This window comes from Chenopodium quinoa, unplaced genomic scaffold (genome assembly GCF_001683475.1).
Source record: "Chenopodium quinoa cultivar QQ74 unplaced genomic scaffold, ASM168347v1, whole genome shotgun sequence".
NCBI classification, from domain to species: Eukaryota; Viridiplantae; Streptophyta; class Magnoliopsida; order Caryophyllales; family Amaranthaceae; genus Chenopodium; species Chenopodium quinoa.
In genome coordinates this window covers 949,721-963,981 of record NW_018745461.1, presented here as the reverse complement: position 1 = coordinate 963,981, position 14,261 = coordinate 949,721, and the positions used below count along the sequence as shown (strand labels likewise).

The 14,261-nt window shown below is 33.6% G+C and overlaps 3 protein-coding genes across 3 annotated transcripts; 1 reads left to right on the top strand and 2 right to left on the bottom strand.

Moving 5' to 3' along the window:
- Positions 1-402, top strand: LOC110714815 (uncharacterized mitochondrial protein AtMg00810-like). Its single transcript, XM_021893365.1, has one exon. The coding sequence runs from the start codon at positions 1-3 to the stop codon at positions 400-402; it is 402 nt and encodes a 133-aa protein (XP_021749057.1).
- Positions 403-983: 581 nt separating this feature from the next.
- Positions 984-3,436, bottom strand: LOC110714950 (xyloglucan endotransglucosylase/hydrolase 2-like). Its single transcript, XM_021893503.1, has 3 exons — positions 3,032-3,436; positions 1,649-1,842; positions 984-1,483 (listed from the first exon to the last, which is right to left on the bottom strand). The coding sequence occupies exons 1-3, from the start codon at positions 3,299-3,301 to the stop codon at positions 1,111-1,113; spliced, it is 837 nt and encodes a 278-aa protein (XP_021749195.1). The 5' UTR covers positions 3,302-3,436; the 3' UTR covers positions 984-1,110.
- Positions 3,437-6,755: 3,319 nt separating this feature from the next.
- LOC110714949 (protein TIC 22-like, chloroplastic) lies at positions 6,756-13,404 on the bottom strand. Its single transcript, XM_021893502.1, has 7 exons — positions 12,682-13,404; positions 11,739-11,813; positions 9,956-10,012; positions 7,906-7,965; positions 7,723-7,803; positions 7,597-7,632; positions 6,756-7,173 (listed from the first exon to the last, which is right to left on the bottom strand). The coding sequence occupies exons 1-7, from the start codon at positions 13,171-13,173 to the stop codon at positions 7,075-7,077; spliced, it is 900 nt and encodes a 299-aa protein (XP_021749194.1). The 5' UTR covers positions 13,174-13,404; the 3' UTR covers positions 6,756-7,074.
- Between the last annotated feature and the right edge of the window lie 857 nt (positions 13,405-14,261).

The window sequence follows — 14,261 nt, the reverse complement described above, 5'->3', positions numbered from 1 at the left end:
ATGGATAATTGCAAACCCGTTGAAACCAAGTCGAAACTTGGTGCTCTCGACAGACAATCGGTTAGTGACAATTCTCTTTACATGAGTCTTGCAGGTGCTCTTCAGTACCTCACTTTTACTAGATCGGACATTGTTTATGTGATTCTGCAAATATGCTTATTTATGCATGACCCGAGGGAACTGCATTTCAACGCTCTCAAGCGTATTATTAGATATATCAGAGGCACTATGGATCATGGCCTTCATTTGTACCGTTCTGCTCCTACGATACTTGTTTCTTACACTGATGCCGATTGGGGTGGTTCCCTGATACTCGGCGTTCTACTTCTAGATATTATGTTTATTAGGGTGATAATCTGGTCTCTTGGTCTCCAAACAACAGGCTACTTTGTCCCGTTCTAGTGCCGAAGCAGAATATAGAGGTGTTGCTAATGTTGTTTCCGAAGTTCGTTGGCTCCGGAATCTGCTTCTAGAGCTACATTAACCTTTGCCATGGGTGTCCTTGGTTTATTGTGATAACATTTTTGAAGTTTATTTGTCTTGCAATCCGGTGCAACATCAACGTACCAAGCACATTTTGCATGCAACAAGGTCGTTCTAGGCCAATTTAAGGTGCTTCATGTTCCCTCTCCATACCAGTACGTAGACATTTTCTGAAAAGGATTACCTTGACATCTATTCCTTGACTTCAGATCTAGTCTCAGCGTTCATTTGACCTCCTCCCGCTTTGACTGCGGGGGGTGTGATAGAGATTATGATTAATAATCTCGTATATATTCAGTAAGATATATATTGTATAATTTAGTAAATGTTGTATTCTCATATTTAGGTTGTACTGTCACTTATATATATATATATATATATATATATATATATATATATATATATATATATGTATGTATATATATGTATATGTATGTATTGATTAATGAGAAAGCATCCAGACCCTCCACTAAGGAAATTAAAATTACACAATCTAACAATGAAGAAAAAAAATATTTACTTAACCCATTTAATACAATTGTGGATACAAATTAAAAAGCTAATCAACTTGCAATACACAAGTAATGCAAGGATTTAAACAACATTAATTCCATGCCACTTAACATTTCAAAACATCCTACATTCTCTAGGAACACCCTTTGGAAACCTTTGTGCATCAGTACAATAATTGTAGATCATGAAATACTTTTGAACCCATCTTAGTCTCCTTCTGCTCCAAGCATTCAACTCTTGGTTTTGCCACTTTGCATCAGTGAAGGCCGCGGTTGCAGCCGCGTGGTTAGGGTTGACATTGAAGTTCCGGTAGTAAGCTGTGAACGGAGCCTTAGCCCAATCTGTCTTAACACGGCCTCCTTGGGTAGCCCATTGGTCTGCATTCCATAGGCTCGAGTATATCTTCATGGGTTGGCTCTTTGGGAAGGGCACTCCTCTAGCCTCATGGTTCTTGAATACCCTAATGGGCGTGTTGTCTACCAAGAATCTGCATGAATTAATCAAGTCGCGATTTAATTAATTATCCAATAATTAGTACTTAGGCAAAATATTAAATATTTATTTATTTTAATTATTGTCGTGCTTTCGATTGTGATATATCATGTAAAATTACTCATTTACCCTTAATGAACTAAACAAAAGTCGTACTTACATGATCATACGAGGGGTCCAAGCGACAGAATAGGTATGGAATTTTGAGGTTGGGTCGAACCAAAGATGGAATTGTTGTTCCCTGCCACCTTTTCCTTTAGTAAACACATTAGTGTGGAGTGTGTATGGCTGGCCACTTACATTTCCTAAGAACTCGAAATCAATCTCGTCATGGGTTGCTCCTTCCGATGATAACTGCATACATACGTAACACAAGTTCAATCGTCATACACTAGAATAAAAAAAACTACGTAGAATATTAAAGAAATGACTCAACTTTATTTGAAGAATTGAAGACATGATAGTTTATTTTCACGTTCTCTTATTACTTGGTCTAATAAGTAATAATGAGATACATATCAACTTCTTTCCGAACATCTTAAAGTTGTATGTTCGATTAGTCATACTACACAACATTTAAATAACAGAAAAAGTTTATTATCATGCTCCCTTGGACTCTTATTATTTGTATCGTTATGCCTATATTAATTATCTGCTTTTGTGTTATTCTTTTGAAAAGCATGTTTAATTTATGTACATTCAAAAATAGTGATATGAAGTTATGAAATTGACATCAAAGAAATTATTGGTACTCCTTTCTAATAATAAGACCAAAACTACGTAGATGCCCATATTCTTTTTTTTTTTTTTTTTTTTTTTTTTTTTTTTGAAACCAGATGCCCATATTCTATTCTCGTGCAATTTGTGCAAAAGCTATAAACTAACCACCACTTTTTTCCTTTTTTCTTTTTCCAATTTAAAAAAAATTCCAACATAAAATTCATGTGGACCTACTACTCCATCATTTCTCAACTTAGGTGATGTGACTTATACTTTATAATAGCAATAAATACGATTGTTTGTTTATAAGTTACTTCTAAAAATAAATGTGGACGTGGACTAATAACTTAATAAGCTAGTGTACAATTATATGAGTATGACCTAAACTACATTAAAAATATCATAAGTTTGACATGAAGTTGAAGTAAGAAGTTTGTTTTAGTCTAGTCCTTTTTGAAGAACAACTTTGAAATATAGGAATATAAAGTGGTCACTTAGTTTATATGATGAAGAATATAAGAAGTCGCATTGCGATAAGGATGTATAGGCATGTAATTAACCTACTACTACGTCTAACTAAACAACCACTTATAGTCACACAAGTGAAGTCGATTTAATACTTACAAGTACCAACTAGTTAGCTAAACTATAGCAATCCCATTTGTGTGTTATTACTTCATTACCTAGTAAGTTCGAAATTAGTTGTTACAAACTTAAACCATATACCATGATACCTGATTTAAACTATTAACGTGACAACATAGGAGATACTATACTATACTAAAGTTAAATGGTGATCGATCAAGGATCGAAGAAGGCTTACATAATAAGCAGTGACAGTACCAGCAGAGTTACCCGCAACAAGTTTAAGTTGCATATCAATCCTTCCAAAGAGATACTCCCTCTTAGACCGAAAACCCGAACCCGAAACCCGATCAAGAGAAAGAGTAAGAAGTTGGCCTCTCCCAAACTTCTTAACTCTTCCATCACCAAATGTAATCTCAAAATCTTGATCAAAATTTCCCCCATTAACAACAACACTCAATGCTAGTGCTACCACCATTACCATGATCACTAAAACCCCTTTTCCCATTATTTTTTCCTAGACAAAAATGTCAAAACGCACTTTTTTTTTATATAAAATATTTTAGAGAGGATTTTTTTTTTTTTTTTTTTGTCTTGTAATTTTTTTATCTTGTAATTTAGAGTGATGAAATTGAGGGGTATATAAAGGGGAAGAAATGATTGAAGGAATCAATGGAAGAGCGTGTAGTAAGGTATGGTGTAATGAAGTGGGGAGTTTAAGGGCACCAGCTGGAGGTATACTGGTGCCAGCTGGGGTAAAATAAATACATATTTAAAACTATATATTATACGATGTACCCTTATAAATGGGTCATTTACTGATTTTTAAGGACTATTTTTTGGAAGGTTTTCTAATTTGTTTATAGTATGGTGAAGTGAAGTGAAGTGAAATAAAGGGTACATGAATCTAATTTTAGGAGTTTTGTCTCTTTATGGTATTATTGATGGGTCAATTTTATTATTTTGTTCAATGGTTTTATTACTATATTAGAATGTAGCTTGTAAATTTTAAATTTTAAAATTAGGGGTGGGTAGGTACACTACTTATTTATGTGATGGATAACTATTTTGTGATTTTGACTCATTATTAATGATATTTTTGTTGGACAATTTTTTTTAAAATAGTATAATATAAATGATTTGATGAGTAATTGTTGTTTGTAGTCATTGTAGGTGTTTAAGATAAAGATTCTCTATTCTTTATACCTGTTTATGTTGATTTTATATTAGATTATACATGTTTGAAACTTTTTGATGATATCTTTTGAAAAGAGACAAATCTAATTATAATTCGTGTTTATTTTCTTAAAAAAAAAATCTTGAGAGATTGCTTATATTTAGTGCATCATCGGGTTGTTTGATGATAATTAGTATGTACAGATATCATAGTAATCTAACTAACACTAATTAAGTGTGTGACATAAAGAAATAAAAGTTGATTTGAAATTGAAACATCTCAAAGAGAATCTTAACTAGAGAAAATGATGCCTACTCATACAAAAATTTATATTCACCTAAACATTTTGACTATATCTTTTTTCACTCTACTATATCATGATTAAATTAATACATAAATCAACTAGTTTACTTGATTAAAGTGTAACGTGTGGTATCTAAGAATTGACATCAGATATTATACTATCATTTACATCAGTCTCAATTATAAATACAATACTTAATGTTGAAATTGAGCTTGTACCATCAATTACAATAATAAATCATTTAGTCCAAGAGAATTAAATAGTCCACATCATTTAGTCAATAGTTGAACCTTTGGTTTTTAGCAAATTTCACTATCCAATATGGATCCAATTAGAGAGAAAGTGGGACCATTAGTTAACCAAAAAAAATGAAGATAACACTGAGTTTTATGGGTTATGGGCCCCATCAAAGCTTTAGCCCAAAACCCAAAAATCAAGACAGAAAATTCAGAAGATGATGTTCTTAGTAATTATCTCATCTTTAATTTCATTAGATTTTTTATGAGGTGATGGTTGTGAAAATTGCTTGGGTGGTGCATGGTTGGATGCCAGAAAGGAAGATACTGTCTTAAAATTAAATTATTACTGGTTTTTTTTTTTAGAACATTCTTGATTCTATTGGTTCTTAACAAACCTTGGAGAGGTGTATTTTATTGTATTAATTATATAATTGTATAATCTATGCCATTTTTTTATATTTTTATTATAAGCTTATCCATTCTATTGTTCTCCATGATTTTATCGTATGATTAGATTTTGTCATTGTGTGTTTCAATGGAGTCAAAATCTTCATCCTTATCTCTTTGTTCCTAATTTTGAGTCACAATAGGTGACTAGCTCACAGCTCTAGTTGTACTTTGTACACATATTATTGTTCATGAGTTTGCTTGATTAAAAAAATAAATAAATGTGTTTATTTTTTATTAGATTTAATTATAAGCTGATTTACATTATACATGAGCTATGAAGCTAAAGACATTGGGTAGTTGTAAACTTGTAACTAGAAATAGTATTTCACTAGCATATGAATTATGAACATGAATTGTGTAAGGGGTCATGTCATGTTTTTTGTGTATTCAAAATAGCATGAGTTTAATATAAGACATATTATGTTAGTTCGACTAACAATCTTAACTATCATTGAAATTGTATGTTACACCATAAATATGGTCTCTATTGGTCTTCAATTCATATGGTCGTGTGGTGTAGTGGTGTGACTAATCATGGTTGTTCTCTTCGATTCAAGTCGATAGTGTAATACTTTTTCAGAATTTAATTTCCATTAGGTTATATACATGTTCTTTTACTTTCCAATTCATAGATTGAACGTTTCTTGAACTTCATTTTGAGTTCCATAGTTTTACTTAATTTTGTTTCAACTCATTTTTACAATTCGACACTTTCATACTATATTTCACTCCCTTTTTTTAATATACGTCTAACTGTTAGATAATTAGTGAGACTCTAAACCAAACACTTTGATGTATGCCATCAAAAAATGATACCATACTTGTTATTTGGAAGTACTTTGATACAATTACCTCTTTCAAACTTATCCCCATAAAAGAATTGTTGATCCCACTTTTGAACTAAAAAGCTATAAAAGGAAGAATAGTATGCTTCCAACAAAACGTTGGCCATTAAATTAGTAAAAACTTAAAGGCCTCTCATTGGCCCAACTATTACTATTATTGTGGGCCTCACAACTAGATGGGCCCACGTCACGGATAACCAGTGACTTGAATAATTTATTTCATTCCAAATTTAAAATGGTGGATTCTTTAGAAACATTGGTTTTTAGCCTTTTGCTTTCCTCAACTTTTTTTGGCTTACCTTTCAAAAATAAATAAATTTAAATTTTAAAAAAAAAAATTAAAAAAAAAATAAATTAATTAACTTTTTTTGGCTTTGCACATTCTTAGCCATTAACAACTCAAAAGAGGAATTTACAGCTGCAAATCATGAAAGAGTATTTTTATGATAAGTAGAGAACCTGTGAAGATGCCAAAAGATGGTATATAATAATTTAAACAAGAAAGGGTTCGAAATTGATGACATCCAAGGAAATCCCTTGACCTAAAGTGAATCAAATGGTATGTATTTATGCTAAACAAAAACTTTTCATGACGCCTTTTGTGTAAAGTGCAAGCTGGAATTTCATCCCCTGCTAGCGAAATTCATATATTCGTTCGTTACACGAATTATCCGAAATGAGTGTTAGCAAGCTCTTGAATTAGCTAGCTAGACTGTTAAGAGCTACATTGATGAGTTTTAACTGATAGTTTTGGCCCTAACCCCCAAGCATCAGGCCGTAAACAGATACGGAAACAGTAAGGTTTGAGCAAGCTTGGCAAGCTAAAGCCAAAAAGGTCTATTCGCGGCAGTAGTGAAGGTTTAAAATGCCTAGAAATTAAGGTTTCAAATAAAACTATCGACCAAATGTCATCGTTATCAGACTAGACAGGAAACAATCAAAGCAAATACGAAGTAATAATTAAGGTTACATTTAATTAGTAACTTGACAAGAAGGGTGTTAATCATAAAATTGTATTTCTTCTCATCACCCCTCGTCCCTTGAGAGGGAGGGGGGTTCGTAAACATCAGTTAATTGGGAAGTAGTCAATAAACCACAAATGTGACTACAGTTATAGTATCTATGTTTTGGCACTAGTCAATTACAAAGCTTGCTGAGTATAGCATGAAACACCCAGGCATCAGTTTTTAGAGCATCGGTTAACACCACCACAAGGAAAAAAGAGAATATACTAAGCTAAGTCTGAGATAATCACAGTTAAATCGCTTACTTAGCTGAAGATGCGCGGCCCTGTGAAGGATCAGTCGATACATCAAACCCAGGTGGGATGAAAACGACATCATCCCATTTCCGAGAAGAATCGTCCTGCAAAATTATTCTCTGACGTTAAATTTCAGTATTAAAAGAATGTTTCGTACGAGAAAAAAGCAGAGAAGCTTAGGTCCATACGGTAATTTCGCCTAACCTATGGTCCCTATGGTTGGGAATGTGGGTGGGTGGGGCGGGGATAGAGGGTCAACTGTCTAAAAGCTTAGGACCCTGAGAAAATGACTGAATCAGAGTAGGTTTTATCCTTTATTTCTAAAGCCATAAGAAAGCAGAATTAGGTGCAGTACACAAAGAATTAGCAGCAGAGCATAATGGCTCCATGTTCTTTATTACATGACAGAAGTTTGGTTGAACGTAAGGTTAATGAATCTCTTTAAAATGCAGTAGTTTAAGAATCAATATATCTACTTTTATGATGTTCATGTCTTGAGAAATTATAGTGGCAAAGACTTAATATACCTTCATTCCCTTAATTATGTCTTCAAGAACAGCTACCTGCGATATTGAAAGGGTGAAGAAAAAATGTTAGGAGAATAAAAATTACAGCTAGACTAGAAAAGTCGTGGGCCATGAAAAAACACATACTTCAATATCCCCTTGTCTGTAAGCAGGATTCAGCCTTCCTTGCAGCGTAGAAGCTTTCAGTAACGAATTTTCCAAGTCCTCCTATTACGCCAAAGATAAATGCAAAAGAAATGGGAGTTAAAATTAAAAATACAATGGACAAAAAACAAATTAGAAATCTTTCTGCAACTTGAGATACCCAACCTTTCTGAAGAAAACAGGACGGTATTTCCTCTTGTCGCTGCTTAAAATTAAACTCCGGGACTGACATGTAAAAGAGTTGAAGATTATTACATGGACAATTCATGATGAAGTAACAAGAAATATAGCTACAAACGAAAGCCTAAAATGGTACAACCATCAGATGCTGTAAAATTGTAGTCTAAGCTGTCCTAACAGAAGCAGGTCAAATTCAACTGGTTGCATGAATAATTCAAGCAGGAAATTATGGACTAAAAACACTAATCTAAGCTGTGGATCACAAACGGAAAAGATATGAATTAGTAGCAACCTCAACCGATTGAGAAGATATTTTAACTTCATACATACAACTGTAGTAAATGAGTTTGGCTAATACTTCCATAAGAAGAAAATTTTAGTTATTATATGGAATTGATTTAATCTTGGTTGAAGAAAAAATTATTTAACCTAATATCCTGCATTCAACAAGGATACGCAATCCTGTTCCGCAACACATTCTGGGGGTAACAAAGTTTTCCAGATTCTCATCCATACTCAAAGTATATCACAGAGAAAAGGCAAAACTTGAACATTTGAGCTCATCAGAAAGAGAATCATTAACTATCAGAAAAGGGTAGGGGATTTCATGTAGCTAAATAACAGTATAACATTAATGGGAACCATGCACAATTGCACAATGTTGAAAAAAAAAACGAAGATATATGTGAAGATCTAAATGGATACTAGACATTAGATTCCTTAGGATAAGCCTAGAGTTGACTCCTCATTTTGTCACCAAAATATTTTGAAGCAACGCCTCAACATATTGGTCAAAATCTCGCTCACATCAAACACATATCTACTGTTTACAAGCTACAAATTTCTACATAAAAGATATGATTGCCAACCATTCTAGCCTCAAAGTAACAGAACACAACAATAGATTTGACCCAACCAGTTCACAGAAACATCTCACCAGATAATTCACAAAGGAATACATTACTTTAGGATTGATATGTAGTCAAAAGATTCAATAATGAAGAATGTGCTATGAATTAACATAGCTTAGACGGTATTAATGGCAGAAATTGGGGAAGGAGAAGATGTTTTTATTAAGGAACTGGAATTACAGAAGAATAAAGGATATTCAAGCTTTCAAGAGGATTGACTCTCTCCAATTAGCAATCTGAATGCTAAACAAAATACTCATCAATATTCCATCTCCCTTCCCTTCCCTCCCTCTTACATGTTCTGTACTGCTGTATATAGTGCTTTTCCTCTCAACTTCTTGCAGTCTTATGATCTTATCCCTCAAGCCACTAAATTAGTCATTACTGAATTTTCATGTAAAGTACTCCTCTCACTGATACTGATGCATAACAATATGATGATTTGGAATTTCATCCATGTTGACAATTTTCAAAGCCAAATTTGTTCAGAAGCTGAAAGGAAGAGAGACAAGAGTCAACTAAAGGGAAGGGGGTTAGATCTACAATTTCTGGAATCTGTAATGAAACAATACGTAGATTAATATAGACTTCAGCGTAGTAAAAGATAGAGCAAGGGACATAGCCAAATTTATGAGGAACAAGAGAGTAGACTAGTTGGTAGTAGCTACACTTAGTTTATAATCCTCGAATGAGATAAAAATGAAGATTGTGCCCCATTGTTCCACTAATCAGAGCAATTTCTGTAATTTATGTTTAAAAAAAGGGGGACTGGGGAAAGGATTCATATTGATGAAGGGAAAAAAAAAAAAAAAACAGAAACTCACTAATCTAACAATTTCAGGACCTTTAGAGTAGAGGATAGTTTTCTATTAATCCTCTTTCTGAAAATCATTAGCCTCTTGCAGAAACTTCTAGTAAAACAAGACTTCAAATTGTCCCTAGATCTATATTGGTGTTTCATGGCATTTGATTTACTTAACACAAACTCACAGGCAATACTTACAAGCATCCTAAGTAACAAAGCCACTCAAAGCAAATCAACATTTCGTCAAAACACCCCAATCCCTATTCTCCAATCCCTACCCAAATAACAATAAAGAATAAACATCAAAATAGAAACAAACCTGGAAAACTGGAACCCCTAAGAACTCTTCTTCGGAAATTCCAGCCTTTTGCCTTTCCTACAAATTTAAAGGGGAGATTTAGTTGGAACTTGAAAGCATAGAAATCACACGTAAATTGAATGAACTTTCTGCCTTGCATGGCTGCATTCACACTGAAATAAATCCAATTTCCAAAAGTTTGTACATATGATTATGTCTATGGATGAAGAGATGATCTGCTTTGATGTTCAATTTTCACATATAAAATTCTAATAATAAAAAATATTTGAAGCAGTACAAAATTGCTCAAAATAAATTCACACATCATTGGTCAATATGAATCTAGTAAGGTTAAAGGAGGCAAGTAATGACACAATGCTAACCAAACAGCAGAAAAGCACCTGTTATTTCTACAAACTTAGCACACAGATAAAACAGCTAACATGACAATGAAGCATGTCACCAAAATCTAACCCTATATTAAGTAAGCAAGGTCAGTACACTGAATCTCAAAAGGAAATATGGTCTAATCTGTCTATTTTGAGAGAAAAATTGACACATAGAAAACAGAAAAGTTCAACCTCTTATCAAAGTCACAAAAAGATCATAAATCTAGAAGCTTAAACTAACCACTTAACCAACATTCCAGCAATATTCGATCTCTGTAAACTATTATACCCCAATACCAAACACATCTCAATCCTATTTTCCAGAATCCAGACTAGAACATCTTAGTAGTGCAATGACACAGGAACGAGATTCAAGCAACACAGTAACTCAATTTCTCTTAGACAAGTATTCGATTTATTGATGATTTGTAGGATGAAGATAGCTGATTTGTAGGATGAAGATAGCATCCGTAACACAGTTTGACTGAAAACAATTTCAAAAAAGGAAAGAAAATCTTGAATTTATAGCCGAATAGATAGTCAGTAGAGGAAATAGGAATTATGTTTTCATGAAACAGGAATAAAATTGAAGATTTGACCTCCAACCCCAGATATAATATTTTATGTCCTAATAAGTCTTCTTATCCTTCAACTACCCAGTTACTGAAAAAGTAAATGATTCTTTAACCAAATTCATGAAATTGCAGCAGCTTGAGAAAAGAATGATTGTCTTCAATATAGCAAAAACGAGTACGGCTGATTATACAAAACAGACCAAAACTATGTTCATATTAGCAAAGATAAAACTCTTAAGATAGTGTACACCATTCCCAAGTCTCAATAGGGGTGTTCATAAATCGGTCTGGACCGAAAAAATGGACAGGACCATCTCGGACCGATCCGGTCCAAAACCCTATAAAAATCGGTCTTGGACCAGGCCCTTTTTTTGTTTAAAAATATACTTGAAACCTTAAATAATGGGTAATATTATCCTTAATAAACTTAGAAAACTTTAATGTTATGAGCTTTTTTGTACTAAACATACAAAAAAAAAGCTTTAAATTATAGTTTTTCCTTTACTTTTTTTCGAGTTTTCCATAAAATTAATAAAACTTTAGAATTCTTTTTTAAAAAACTCTTAAATCGGTCCAAAGCGGTCTAGTCCGGGTTTTGGACCGATTCTTTCAGTCCGGTCCGGGTTCGGTCCCAGCTTAATCGGTTTGGTTTTTTATTCTTAAAAATCTAATTTTCGGTCCGGTCTTGGTCTAACCAAGCAATGATTGTTTTCACTAATGGCAAATGAAAAGTGAGCCCCCAATGGCTGTTTTCACTTTTTACAACAACCAATCATAAGATTACCACCATGCTTAACAGTCAACAAAAAAAAAAAAAATTTCAAAAAAAAAAACACTCACCTTCAAAGCATTTTTAACCTCTGATGCCTCCGGAATCAATCTGAAAGCAACTCCATTCACCTTAAGCTGGAAAACCTGCCAATGCACATACCATTTTTCTCTTCGTTAGTTATGAGTCGCACTGTAAAATAAACACATGCTATTATTACCTCACACTCGTCAATGTTATCCAAAATGAACATTCACCAAATATAATCAAAATATGCCAGCAAAAAACTTATTAATCATTGATCTAACTGCAATGATCAGTCACTTAACCAATACACAAACAGCTAATGATTATTGATACAATCCACCAAAAGTTTCATTATCCTATTCAGAATCCTTGACCCCTCAAACTTAACAATACCCCCTTAGGTGTCGTCTGGTTGACAAATAAAAACATGAGAAGTTGAAAACTTGAAATTCCTAGGAATTGAAATTCTTTGGAGTTGTTTGGTTGACAAATTCATGGAAAGTAGAAATTCCCATGAAATCCACTTCCCACAAAATGGAGGTATTTAATTACCTAGGTAGACCTAGGTAAGTGGAACTTTCCATGGGAATTTCTACTTCCCATGGTTAACCAAACACAATTTAACATTTTCTAGGAATTCCAATTACATGGGAATATAAATCTCCAAGGCATTTGCATTTCCCACATTCGACCAAGCCTTAGTTTATGGACAATTTGCAACATCCCAACTCTGATTTCCAACCCCCCCCCCCCTTCTTCCAATCAGCTAATTGCACCAATGTGGGTGTAATGAACCATCCCATTTTGATGGATTGATTATAGTTAAGGTTAACAATTTCGGAATTTCATCAACCAAAAAAGCTAAAATCTTCTCATAAAACTCATGCTCATCAATCAACAACACCAATTAGATAATGCAAGTAAATAATTAAATAAGATTACATAATTAGCATAATATAAGCTCAATACTTTCAGAAATTAATTAACCTTATTCAAAGCAACAGGAACAACACTAGCCCCACGACGCATGTTGGGGTCCATCAATCTCATCTGATCAAGAAGAGTATCAGCATCTTCCTCCTTTAAACAAAACAAAGCAAGCGAATTCTTCGATTTCCTCCCAGAAACCAACACAAATTCTTCATTCGAATTACTCAAAGCATAAACAGCAACCCCAGCTAATCTCTCCTCAATTGCTTCATTCGACATACCATAGTGTTGCTGCCGCGGCTTCTGCAACTGCTCAACATTAATGGGGTTTACCTCTAGTTGCTGAATTCGAGCAAAACCCGGGAATTTGATCGAACAAGAAGAAGTGGAAGCGAAATTGGCGAGGTGGGTATTGAGGTGATTAGTGAAAGAAGAAGAGAAATTGTTGAGGAAAGAAGAACAGGTTGTAAAAGCTTGCTGAAATTGGGAAATTGGCAAAAATGGCGGTTGCTCATGCTTGGATGATGATGAAGTTGAGGAATTCATCATCGATTGAATTGGGGGTTTTTTAGAGATGGGTATTTTTGTCGCGGGGAAATTAAGGGATTTGAGAAAAAGGGGTTTTAGGGTAGGGTAGAGGAGAGAGAAAATGGAGAAGGGGTTTTAGTTACAGGTTGAGTTTTCTGGAAGAGTGAGTGAAGAAGGAAAGGAGAGACTGAATTTGTGTTTTGGGCCTATACTAGTGAAATTTTTTAAACACATTCGATTCGGGTGTACCGTGCGCCGAACTAGACTAAAGTTAATTTTTACTCTTTATTTGATGATTAAGTGAAAAACAATTATCAAAGTGAGAAAAAAAATATTTATGGATGTACCATGTATTCAAATGTATAATAATGATCTCTCCTAGACTAGTGTATATTATTTGGGTGAATTAGGTCAATTGTTTTTGGTTTTGGCCAAAAAAAATTTAACTACTTTGAGTATTTTCGTATATAGACTACGATCTTATTCAATTCACCTTTTTTTCATTCATTTGAAAAGTGGAGATCATAGATTGGTTTTAAACTTTAAATGTGTGGGATTAAATTCAGATAAAATAAGTTAAGTATGTTTGAATATGAATTAATTGCAATTACTCATGTTCAATTATCAATTTAAGAGTAAATTAAAATTCATATTCAAGAGTTACAGAGACAATGATAGCAGAAATTTAATCTTAATCTCTCGGGCTATGGCCTATGGGTATGACCTTTTGGGTCTGTTCACATTTACTGAACTGAGCTGAAATGAACTGATTGGAGCTAAACTGAACTAAAGTGAGCTGAAATGAATATTTTATGAGAGAGGAAAATTAGAAGCTGAACTAAACTGAACTGAATTGAAATTAGGTAAATGTGAACAGACCATTTATGATACTATACCAATTAATTGAGTTGTTAGTCACTTTTAAATATATTTGTAATTGGAGGTTTAAAATTTGAGATAAGTGTTTGAATCCTGGGTAACGAAAAATAACAATGATGAAATATGGGCCGGTTGGGATGTTATGCTGGCTAAAGCCCAACAGGGTCATTTGATCTTATCATAAAAATATCTACCTTTAAACCATTCCTTGTTGGTTTTGATTTGATCAT

Excerpts from the sequence above, each read along its gene's own strand:
- LOC110714815 (XM_021893365.1), top strand. The coding sequence starts at position 1 with ATGGATAATTGCAAACCCGTTGAAACCAAGTCGAAACTTGGTGCTCTC.
- LOC110714950 (XM_021893503.1), bottom strand. The coding sequence starts at position 3,301 with ATGGGAAAAGGGGTTTTAGTGATCATGGTAATGGTGGTAGCACTAGCA. Across the intron at positions 1,843-3,031 it reads GTACTGTCACTGCTTATTAT|TTATCATCGGAAGGAGCAAC; the intron begins GTAAGCCTTCTT and ends GTATGTATGCAG. Across the intron at positions 1,484-1,648 it reads TGGACCCCTCGTATGATCAT|ATTCTTGGTAGACAACACGC; the intron begins GTAAGTACGACT and ends TAATTCATGCAG.
- LOC110714949 (XM_021893502.1), bottom strand. The coding sequence starts at position 13,173 with ATGATGAATTCCTCAACTTCATCATCATCCAAGCATGAGCAACCGCCA. Across the intron at positions 7,633-7,722 it reads ACAGACAAGGGGATATTGAA|GTAGCTGTTCTTGAAGACAT; the intron begins GTATGTGTTTTT and ends TCAATATCGCAG. Across the intron at positions 7,174-7,596 it reads ACATAATTAAGGGAATGAAG|GACGATTCTTCTCGGAAATG; the intron begins GTATATTAAGTC and ends ATAATTTTGCAG.